The sequence below is a fragment of the Ahaetulla prasina genome, chromosome 5 (assembly GCF_028640845.1).
Source record: "Ahaetulla prasina isolate Xishuangbanna chromosome 5, ASM2864084v1, whole genome shotgun sequence".
Taxonomy (NCBI): domain Eukaryota; kingdom Metazoa; phylum Chordata; class Lepidosauria; order Squamata; family Colubridae; genus Ahaetulla; species Ahaetulla prasina.
The window spans coordinates 126,619,921-126,631,920 of NC_080543.1; the positions used below are offsets into that span (position 1 = coordinate 126,619,921).

A 12,000-nucleotide genomic window follows, 5' to 3' on the forward strand; every position below is an offset into this window, starting at 1 on the left:
ATAGAAATATTAAGACAAGATTAAAAATATGGAAAAAGAACATTTCGGCAGAAATTGTAACTAAGTAAAACGTATTTGTTAATACGATATGTTAAGTTGAATAAGATACGATATGGCCAATACTCTGTTCATAAACTATGTGTGTGTGTGGGGGGGAGAATCAATAAAAAATTGTTTTTTTTTTAAAAAAAAATTCTGCTACCGGTTCTCCAGAACCTTTCAGAACCTGCTGGATTTCACCCCTGGAAGAAATGCTTTCAACTTGGCTGACTAGGTGTGATTAAGTAAAATGAGCAGACGGGTTACAGGAAGATGATAATTTCCCTACCCCACCCTGCCTTCTATAAATATCTACGGAGGGAGAAGGTAACTATTAGCTGTGTGGTGGTGCTTTCTCTCCAGTCTTTTACTCCACCATTAAGAAGTGAAGAGTACTCTGTGGAATTTCACCCCTTATCTTCTCCAAACCAGAATAATCCATTAACATTTGCTTTGTCTGTACTCCGTGTTAGCCATTTTGTACACCTAATCTATTCCGCTGCCTTTTAACCTGTACTCTTCCAGCTGACATGTGGGAATGACATGTTCAAGGTATTGCTGTCAAAAGCTCCAAAGCTCTCTTGCTTTGCATTTCCGTCATCCAATATGAGACCTATAAATAGCATTATCTTCCTGGCCCACCCTGAGTAGAAGAAAGGAAGCAATCTCTTGAATCAAGTCAAATATGGACTTCAACCAAAGTACCTGGTCAATAATCAAACAGGGAGCAAAACATCCCAGTTTCCATGCGATGCTGAGGAAATCCCAAGTTATCTTATTTCTCAAGGTTAGCAAATAAAGCCTACAGAAGAAATCCATGTGTTTATCTCCTAAAAATATTCTGGAGGTTTTAAAACACGGCTGGTCTTCCAAGCCTTTGGTAGGGTGGGATATTGTTGTCCAGATGGTTTAGAATAGAATAGAATAGAATTTTATTGGCCAAGTGTGATTGGACACACAAGGAATTTGTCTTGGTGCATATGCTCTCAGTGTACATAAAAGAAAAGATACGTTCATCAAGGTACAACATTTACAACACAATTGATGATCAATATTCTATTTGTTTCCTTTCTTTTAAATGGTAAGCTCCAGAGTCATGTTAGAATGGGGCAGCCACCAAATTCATCGATTAAAATAAATAAACATGGTTTAGATCAGGGGTGTCAAACTCAAGGCCCGGGGGCCCAATCCGGCCCACAGGGTGCTTAAATCTGGCCCGCGGGACCAGTGGTGGGTTGCCCCCGGTTCGGACCAGTTTTTTAGAACCGTTAATAAAACTGGTGGGAGGCTCCGCCCACCGACCCAGATGTCATCATAGGTGATCTGTGCATGCACAGAAGCATGTGCAGAAGCTAGCGCGTGCATGAGCGAAGCAAGTGTACATGTGCGATCCCGTTGCAAACTGGTAGCAACGGTAAGTAGAACCCACCCCTGTGCGGGGCTGCCCTGGAAAAACGGACTAGCCCGCAGTGCCTCTGCCAATGAAAACGGAGCTCAGGAGGGCTACGTGCAGCCCTCTTGAGTGCTATTTTCACTGGCAGAGAGTTGCAGGAGGCTGTTGCAGCCGAAACGGAGCTCAGGAGCCTGTTTTCACTGGCAGAGCGCTCGGGCCACCACAGGCGCCCCCCCTGACACAAGTGACGTCAAACTGGCCATGCCCACCCTGGCCCCCCAAGGTCAAACCTAATCCTGATGCGGCCTTCAATGAAATCGAGTTTGACGCCCCTGGTTTAGATGTTTAAATACCCTGTTCAGTCAGTAGAGTTCCCATGAACACACATGAAAGTCAAAAGCTTTGCAGGGTAGATTCAGTTTTCTCACGAGACATTTGTTTCTGAAGTGGTGGGTGGGTGGACCACAAAACTCCATTGTGAATGAGGGATCTCATTCAGAAGCTTCTATTCAGCCTCCTTGGAGAAGCACTTGATTACAGCTGTCCCCTCAGGCAGAACTTCAGGTCAAGTCTCCATCAAAGAGACAGACCCAATCTGGCCGACTTTGTGGTTATTCCCATGGCTTTCTTTTTTGCTTTTTCTTTTTATTCTTATTCTTTTTTTTTTTTTTTGAAGTGGCACGAAAATGGAAAGACTCTGAAATAGCCACCATAGAGGAATGGATGGCGAACATCTGGCAGAGACGACAAAGTTGATTGGTTTGATTAGAGAAAGGTCTATGTCTATATTTATCAGTTTACTGGAAACCCTCATAGCATGGACTTGTAGCTGGAGGGGGAAAAATGAATGTGCGATTTTGGGTTTGAAAATGAGAAAGGGTAGTTTATGGATGAAAGGGATTTATGGTGTAACTTGGGGGGGGGGGACACAAATATAAATATCAAGAAGATCAGAAGTTGCTTCCTTAAAATCGTTCCTTTTCCTTTTCCCTTTCCTTCCTCTATCTTTCTTTCCTTCCCTTTCCTTTCCTTTCCTTCTTTCCTTTCCTTATCTTCCCTTCCCTTTCCTCCTTCTATCTTCCTTCCCTTCCCCTTCCCTTCCCTTCCTTTCCTTTCCTCCTTCTGTTTTCCTTTCTTTTCCTCCTTCTATTTTCCTTTCCTTTCCTTTCCTTTCCTTTCCTTTCCTTTCCTTTCCTTTCCTTTCCTCCTTCTATTTTCCGTTCCTTTCCTTTCCTTCCCTTCCCTTCCCTTCCCTTCCCTTCCCTTCTTCTATCTTCCTTCCCTTCCCTTTTTCATATCCTCTTGCCTCCCCTGTCCTCCCCTCCTCATTTCCTTTTTTCTCTATTTACTATTTTTCTTTACTATCTCTATTTTTTTTTAAAAAAAAACAACTTTATTTTTTTCAAGGGATCTGTCACCGACTTTTTCATCTTTTCACCTGTGGCTGCCAGTCAACAAGTTCCCTATGGATAACTATCTCTGCAAGTCAACCTGCTGCACGGCCAAACTTGCTCGAATCGGAAACTCCAAATTATCATGAGCCCCCAACCGTCAACGGGGGCAGGAACCAGACCGGAAAATTATCAACTGAAATATTATTATTATTTTTTTATTAAACTCTGTCATCGTTGAGGAAGCACTGCTCTGTTTACAAGCTCACTTTGCTCTTTGTTGCTCGGATTGGTCGGCCGGGTTCAGCGTGATGGGTCAAGAAACGTGCATTGCTGGCTACAAGAGGGGTGTCCTGAAGCAGCCCCCCACCCAATCCTGGTCGCCAGACTGCCGCCTGATTTCCGTTCTTATATGAATGAGTTGAACGGCGTTGGCTACCTGGTGCTTCCCGGGGTGATTCTCCTCGTGGATACCCCAAGGAGTCCTGTGATGTGAGGTTGGAAAGCAACTAATTGCTGGCTGCATTTCCCTCGGAGACCTCTCAACGGGAGAGAAGAGTCAACGGTGACGTTCTGGGAACAAAGGGCTACCTTACCTCACTATTTGCGGCTCCCTGCTACCTCTTGGCTTCTACTGCTTGCAAACAGGTTGCTTACTGTCTCTCCCCCTAAGGAAAGGAGGGATGGCCCCAGAAGTTCCTTAATTGGAAAGCCACGGATTCCCCTTTTCCTTAGGTTGCCCGCGGGAGCAGCTCTTCGGAGGTCGTCCTTCGGCTGAGCCAAGAGCCGTGGCGGGGAAGCACCAGATCAGCCTCTCTCTCCCCGGACAGCAGAGTCGATCCGGCGGCTGTTGATTTTGTTCCTTTCCACCCACCCACCCCGCAAGTCAATGGAGGGGGCTCCCTCTTCCTTCCCAGGAACCGAACTGAGCCAAGTTCGAGAATTGGGAAGCGTGCTGGGTGGGGGGGGGGGGATGGACAGCAGCAAAGAGACGCTTCTGCCGCCTGCGGTGGCTCCTCCGGTCGTGCGTCCCGGTGCTTGGTTCGGCTTGCTTGCCTGTCTCCAACGGGTCAGTCGCCCTTCTATTCAAAGCCGGGCGGTTGCGCTTGAGAGACAAGGCGCTCTTGGCATGCTCAGGGAAGCTCTTGCCTCTCCGGAAAAGGGAAGGCGGCTGAAGAATTCGCGGACCGAAGCCAAGCGCGGGGAGTTGGGGGGGGGGACGAAAAGAGGTTCCCGAGCTGCATCAAGGTGATCGGGGCGACCGATCTTCTTCTTCCTCCTCCTCCTCTCCCACTCCTCCTCCTCTCCTCCTTTTCCTCCTCCTCCTCCTCTTCCTCCTCCCCCCTTTTCCTCCTCTTCCCCCTCTCCCCCTCCTCTCTCCTTCTCCTCCTCCTCCTCTTCCACCTCTCCCTCCTCCTCCTCCTTCCTCCTCTTCCACCTCTCCCTCCTCCTCTCCTCCCTCCCCTTTTCCTCTTCCATCTCTCCTCCTGCTCCCTCCTCCCCTTTTCCTCCTCCTCCTCCTCTTCCATCTCTCGCCCCTCTCTTTCCCTCCCCCCCCTTTTCCTCCTCCGTCGCTACCGCAGCAGCAGCATCCTTTTAGCCATTCAGCACCGCGGCAAGCGAAAGCGCTCGCCGCTCGGCCGCCTCCAGGCCCTGACCGACGCGCCCTTCGTCGTATCGGGCGGGCCGGTTGAACGGGCCCCCCTCCTCCTCCTCCCTCAGCCGCCCCACCCCCTCTCCCGTCCACCCAACCCGCGGCCGGGAGGGGGCGTGGCTTTTCCCCGTTCACGCCCTCCCTCTGGGCTTAGCGAGAGTTATATCAAGAAAGCCAGTTCGGAGAGAAGCAGGCGAGGGAGAGAGAGAGAGAGAGGAGCCGAGCCGGAGCGCGGAGCAAGCGAGCGAACGAGCCAGCCAGCCAGCGAGCCGGAGGCACCTTGGACGGGCTTCCTCCGGGGGCAGGAGAGGGACGAGGCGGCGAGAGAGGGCAGCCCAGGCGCGTGAGGGTCTCTGGATCTTGTGGACCCTCACTGGGCGAAGTTCGGGGCTTCGTCTCCCGGCGGTGGCTCTGCGGGCGCTCCCGCCGATGAGCGCGGCATGGGGAACCGCCGCGGACGGTGGTGGCCAGCTCCGGAGCTGAGAGGCAGAGAAGCGCCCCGGGCTGGCCGGCGGGCGGGCTGGCTGCCTCGAGGGGCTTGAACCGACCCGGCCGCCAGAGACGACCCCCCACCACCACCCACACAACCTCCGCCGCCCCCAGCAAACGGGACCAAGCCTCCACTCGGAGCATCTCTCCAGCCTGCCAAGCGAGAAGGTCCCGGGCGACAGCAGCAGCGGCGGCGGCGGCGGCTGCGAGAAGCAGAAAAAAGGAAGGAAGGAAGGAAGGAAGGAAGGAAGGAAGGAAGGAAGGAAGGAAGGAAGGAAAAAAAGGAGGATGAGGATGACGACGCCTAAGCCGGACGGAGCGGGGAATTTCTTCTCGGGACTTGCGGATTTGCCACCGCCGGGCTCCAGCCTCGGGCTCCGGGAAGCCTCGCCGGCCTCCTTCCCCGTCGTCGCTCGCTGATTTTTTTTTCTTCTTCTTCTCTCGCTTCGCCGACTTGGGGGCGTCCCCGATTGCGCCGCCGGAGAGCTGGGGAAGAAGCCGCCGAAGAAGAAGGAGAAGGAAGAGGAGGAAGAGGAGGAGGAGGAGGGCCGCCCGGTTCCCCGCTTGGCTTCCAGCAGTTGGAAGAGCAACGGCAACGTAAGTGCAAAGTTGCAAGCTCTGGGAACGGGGCGGCGAGGGGGGGTGTTTGTAAATGGGAGCCAGGATCTTAGGGAGGGAGAGAGGGAGGAATTTTTCCCCCCTCTTGGCTGGTGGGGGGGGGGGGCGTTGAGGAGATGAAGAGAAGGTGTCAACATCCCCGTCCCCTGTTTTTTATTTTTATTTTTTATTTTATGTTTTGCCTGCGTCAAGGTAAAGGTTAGGAGAGAGCGCCGGCATCGCCGCGGTGCTTTTAATGCAGATGCAGGTGGGAGCTCTGGTCAAACTCTTCCCTCTCCCCCCCCCCTTTCTCCGCTTCCCAATCTATAGGGGCGCCCCAGCTCTCCCTGCCTGCCGCCAGGCGCTCCCTCCGCTCTGGGTTCTGACCCAGCACTCTTTTAAGAGCTGCGGTATTTATGCCTGGCAGCGGCTTCGCTGAGAGCCCAGCAGAAGGGCATCCGAGGGGCTCTGCCACCCAACGCCAGAAGAGCCCCCCCTTCTCCCCCATTTCTACCTCTGCCTTTGTAAACAGCTGTTGGGCTGCTGCCCACTGGCTTTCCAGACCCCCCCCCAGCCCTATCTCCACTGTTTATTTGGAAGTTGCATGGGAATGGGGGGAGGTTTGAGGAATGGGGGTAGCGATGGAGAAAGCTCAGCCCCCCCCTTTTCACTCCCTCCCCCCACAACTATTAGACCGCCACATCTGGAGGAAGGTGAGATTTGGTCTTGTCTGGGTGGGGGGGGGGGAAAGCAGGAGAAGTCCTTTGGCTTTCCCTCCTTTAGGTAAAAAAAAAAAAAAAAGGTTAGGAAGTAGCCAGCAAACAGCGGAGGCTGTAAACGGCTGCAAACCGTGATCTGTCTGGAAAGCTGCTTCTGCAGCTGAGACCATCTCCTTGCATCAGACTATCAAAGGCAACACAACCAGGCTAGGTAATTTAATTATGGGTGTGTGTGGGGGGGGGGAGAAGGTGGGAGCCCTGAAACATGCTTCCAAGAAGCTTGGGCTCTTTTTCCTCTCCTTTCCTTTTTTTTTTTTTTTTTAAACTTGCCTCCAATTGAAGGGCGGGAGGTGAAATAGCAGAGCGAATGCTCCTCGGAGGGTCTGTGGGTTGATGAGAGCAAGTGTGCCTGCCTTTTCTGTCTGTGTGTGTATGTGTCAGTGTGAATTGCATCTGCGTCTCTCTCTCTCTCTTTTATTTTTCCCCTACCCCTCGACTCAATCTTGTAACTAGTTAATTTCATTCTCAGTGTGCACTCGGCGCTAGTGGCGGTATATTGGTGCATTCATGAAGCGGGAATTACTCTCACGCATGCACACATAACACAAGCAAGAAATGGAAGCAGGTGGCAGTGTTTCTCAGTTGCGTGTGTGTGTGTGTGTGTGTGTGTGTGTGTGTGTGTGTGTGTGTGTGTCTGATACCGCTTTTGAAATTAACACTTCTTTACAAAATGTTGTTGTCCTTGTGTTTGTCGGCAGGGACTGTTGGGAAGCCAGAGCTTGGATGTGATGCCGACGGGCCAGTTTCCTTTGGCAAAGAAGTCAGCCTTCCTTTGTGGACATCTTGGAACCCTAAAACCCTGAAGAAGGATCTATAAACAGATTATCATGGACCTGAGGGATTTTTACCTGTTGGCTGCTCTGATCGCCTGCTTGCGGCTGGATTCTGCTGTCGCCCAAGAACTTATTTACACCATCCGAGAGGAACTGCCTGAAAACGTGCCCATTGGGAACATACCAAAGGATCTGAACATTTCTCACATCAATGCTGCCACCGGGACCAGCTCTAGTCTTGTATACAGGCTGGTCTCCAAAGCAGGAGATGCCCCTTTGGTGAAAGTCTCCAGCACCACGGGGGAAATCTTCACCACCTCCAACCGCATCGACCGGGAGAGACTGTGTGCCGGGGCTGCTTATGCGGAAGAGAACGAGTGCTTCTTCGAACTGGAGGTGGTGATCTTGCCCAATGATTTTTTCAGGCTGATCAAGATCAAAATCATTGTGAAGGACACCAACGACAATGCCCCCATGTTCCCATCCCCTGTCATCAACATCTCCATCCCCGAAAACACCTTGATCAACAGCCGCTTCCCCATCCCCTCCGCCACCGATCCCGACACTGGTTTCAATGGAGTCCAGCATTACGAACTTCTGAATGGGCAAAGCGTCTTTGGGTTGGATATTGTGGAAACGCCGGAAGGGGAGAAGTGGCCTCAGTTGATCGTGCAGCAAAATCTAGACCGGGAGCAGAAAGACACCTATGTGATGAAAATCAAGGTGGAGGATGGAGGAACACCCCAGAAATCCAGCACAGCCATCCTTCAGGTCACAGTAAGTGATGTCAACGATAACAGGCCAGTTTTTAAAGAGAGTCAGGTGGAAGTCCATATACCTGAGAATGCCCCCGTAGGGACCTCTGTCCTCCAGCTCCATGCCACTGATGCAGATGTGGGAAGCAATGCAGAAATCAGATATATTTTTGGGGCCCAGGTTGCTCCGGCAACGAAACGACTCTTTGCTTTAAACAACACCACTGGGCTCATCACAGTTCAGAGGGCCTTAGATCGAGAAGAGACTGCCATCCACAAGGTGACAGTCCTGGCCAGTGATGGTAGCTCAACTCCTGCCCGGGCCACCGTTACCATCAATGTGACTGATGTTAATGATAACCCTCCTAATATAGACCTCAGGTACATCATAAGCCCCATCAACGGCACGGTGTACTTATCTGAGAAAGATCCTGTCAATACCAAGATTGCGCTGATAACCGTCTCAGATAAGGACACTGACGTGAATGGCAAAGTCATCTGTTTCATTGAAAGAGAGGTGCCATTTCACTTGAAGGCCGTTTATGACAACCAGTACTTGTTAGAGACCTCTTCCTTGCTGGACTATGAGGGCACCAAAGAATTCAGCTTTAAAATAGTGGCCTCTGACTCGGGCAAACCCAGTTTGAACCAGACGGCCTTAGTCAGAGTCAAATTGGAGGATGAAAATGACAACCCTCCCATCTTCAGCCAGCCGGTTATTGAGCTGTCCGTTTCTGAAAACAACCGGCGGGGTCTCTACTTAACCACTATTAGCGCCACCGATGAGGACAGTGGTAAGAACGCGGACATTGTGTATCAGCTTGGCCCCAATGCCTCCTTTTTTGATCTGGACCGTAAGACAGGGGTTTTGACAGCTTCCCGGGTTTTTGACCGAGAAGAACAAGAGAGGTTCATTTTTACAGTCACGGCCAGAGACAACGGGACCCCTCCCTTGCAGAGCCAAGCGGCTGTGATCGTTACGGTGCTAGATGAGAATGACAACAGTCCCAAATTCACGCATAACCATTTTCAGTTTTTTGTGTCGGAGAACTTACCAAAGTATAGTACTGTAGGAGTGATCACAGTGACGGATGCAGATGCGGGCGAGAATAAAGCTGTGACTCTTTCCATCTTGAATGACAATGAGAACTTTGTTCTGGATCCTTACTCTGGAGTTATAAAGTCTAACGTGTCTTTCGATCGTGAACAACAAAGTTCCTACACCTTTGATGTCAAGGCTATCGATGGAGGACAGCCGCCCTGCTCTTCAACCGCTAAGGTCACGATCAATGTGATGGATGTTAATGACAACAGCCCTGTGGTCATCTATCCCCCTTCCAACACGTCTTTTAAGCTGGTACCTCTCTCAGCTATCCCGGGATCGGTGGTAGCGGAAGTGTTTGCTGTTGACATTGACACGGGAATGAATGCTGAACTGAAATACACAATAGTCAGCGGAAACAACAAAGGCTTGTTCCGTATTGATCCTGTGACGGGTAATATCACCCTGGAAGAGAAACCGATTCCAACCGATGTAGGCTTGCATCGGTTGGTGGTCAACATTAGCGATCTGGGCTATCCTAAATCCTTGCACACCCTTGTCCTTGTGTTTCTGTATGTCAATGACACTGCAGGAAACGCCTCTTATATTTATGACCTGATCCGCAGGACTATGGAGACCCCTTTGGATCGGAATATTGGGGACAGCAGCCAGCCCTACCAAAACGAGGACTACCTTACCATCATGATCGCCATCGTGGCAGGGGCCATGGTGGTCATCGTGGTCATTTTTGTCACCGTGCTGGTCCGTTGTCGCCACGCCTCCAGGTTCAAAGCTGCCCAGAGGAGCAAGCAAGGGGCCGAGTGGATGTCCCCCAACCAGGAGAACAAGCAGAACAAGAAGAAGAAGCGGAAGAAAAGGAAATCCCCTAAGAGTTCCCTGTTGAATTTTGTGACCATTGAGGAGTCCAAACCCGAGGATGCTGTTCACGAACCTATCAACGGGACCATTAGCCTTCCAGCTGAGCTGGAGGAGCAGAGTATAGGAAGATTTGACTGGGGCACTGCACCACCCACCACCTTTAAGCCTAACAGCCCTGATCTCGCTAAGCATTATAAATCTGCCTCTCCGCAGTCCGCTTTCCACCTTAAGCCGGACACGCCCATCTCGGTGAAAAAGCATCACGTGATTCAGGAGCTGCCCTTGGACAACACCTTTGTTGGAGGGTGTGACACCCTTTCCAAACGCTCTTCCACTAGTTCAGACCACTTCAGTGCCTCAGAGTGCAGTTCGCAAGGAGGCTTCAAGACAAAAGGCCCCTTACACACCAGACAGGTAAACGAGCACTTTTACTGGTCTATAAGTACTGCGTACAAGTGCCCACTCAACCAGTATTAAAGTGCCAGGAGGAATTCTTGGCCTTCGGGATAACTTTAGCTTAGTTTTTAACTAAGGAGGAGAGAGAAAAGGGGTGACAAAGTGTTTCTCACCTCCCAGGACTATGCATTGGTATAAATGGAAAAAAAAAAAACGTGATCCCAAAGTGATACGTCACCAACTTTTTTGGCTTTGCTTTTAGGACAAGTGGCACGCACACACTCATTCACACCTATTCACCAACAGAGATGCACGCATGCACACAGGTACAAGGACTAGTGCTTAGAAGCGATGGTGTCATGTTTTTTTTTTTTGGCAAAAACATATCAGGGTAGGGCATTACAGAAGGTTAAGAACAGGGATTACTCTGCCAGATTCAGACCAAGGGGGGAAAAAATATTAGATGGACCAAAATGTTTCAGGGGTAAATATCTTAATTTCCAATGGAAGAAAAGTTGTATTTTCACAGGAGGCTGGTTTGTCGGACTCCTTCAACCCCCGTTTATTTCCCGCTGATCTGGAACCATTTGTTACGTTACTGTTATCAGGAGTAGATTTTGTCTTCCCCCCCCCCGCCCCCAAGGCTCAAAGGTTGTGTTGTGTTGGTTGGCTAGGAGACAATGAAGCTGTGAGGACTCGTTCCTCTGTCCTGAATGACAATGGTTTCTGTTGTGTAGTAGTACAACTACGTGTCTGTTAAGGAAAGAGGGGAAAAAAAGTTGCATTTCATTTGTGTGTCCTTTTGTTTTGTTCTCCTTCCCATTTTATATGGCCAAAGTACACCTTCAAGAAAAATGCATTTGTTTATGACTGAGAAAAAAGAAAAGTCACCATGAATTATGCAGGGAAAAAAAGATTTACTCCATTGCAAAGACATTATTATTATCCCATAAGGGAGTTTTCATGAGTCATTTTTAAAGCTATGAAGTCTGCCATTTGAAAAAATAAAATAAAAATAAAAAATAGGTCAAGGAACTTCATATTTCATCCAAAATCCAGTAGTACGGACTCGGCAGGTGGGGGAGGGGGATTCTTATTCTTACAATGATGATCTAGGTCAAAAATCATTCCTGGCTAATAAAGATTTAAATGCAGTGCTGTCTTAATTCATTTCATTGGTGCTTGTCTTTCGCCACGAAACTAGAATGCAAGAATGCGCCTCTAGATGGCGCTACGGGACTGCGTTGGCTGAGCTGGCTGGCTGCCAATCGTGCAGTAGTTCAGAAAATTTTTGGTGTGGGGGGGAGGGGGAGCGATGGTTCAGGCTGGTACAGAAACCCAAAGAAATCCTTTATTTAATCACAGTCACGCTGAAGGGACCAGGAGTTAAGCTGGCATGCTTTCTGGAGGCCCCCGAGTGCTTAAGTTTCATTGCATCACTTGTTCGAAGCTTTAGCTGCCCAACCTATCTCACGGCTGACTTTCTGTTTTCTTAAGCAATGGTGCAGATTTGCTGTGGCTGATGGGTCCATGGAGTAAGTAAGGCAAGGTCCATTAGAAGGGGCTTTGGTCCGTTTCCCCTGCCTCTTCCCCCCCCCTCCACTCCCTCCCCCCGGATGGAAAGTGGCCATTTTCTAGCTTGAGTCATTTCCAAAAGTTTGCATGCTAGCATTTTCCAAAAATGCTTCTGGGATTTTGGACCAGAATTCTGAAATAAGATACTATATTTTTTAGACCCCACCCCCCCTGGAGAGGTTGCGTTGTTGAAGAAGCTACTCTGAGTATACTTGGCGGCCTTGCTAAAAGGGATTTG

General features: G+C 50.0%; 1 protein-coding gene across 1 annotated transcript; it reads left to right on the forward strand.

Moving 5' to 3' along the window:
* The first annotated feature begins 4,656 nt into the window (after positions 1-4,656).
* On the forward strand, positions 4,657-11,296 carry PCDH9 (protocadherin 9). Its single transcript, XM_058185367.1, has 2 exons — positions 4,657-5,563; positions 7,041-11,296. The coding sequence occupies exon 2, from the start codon at positions 7,170-7,172 to the stop codon at positions 10,266-10,268; it is 3,099 nt and encodes a 1,032-aa protein (XP_058041350.1). The 5' UTR covers positions 4,657-5,563; positions 7,041-7,169; the 3' UTR covers positions 10,269-11,296.
* Positions 11,297-12,000: the final 704 nt, after the last annotated feature.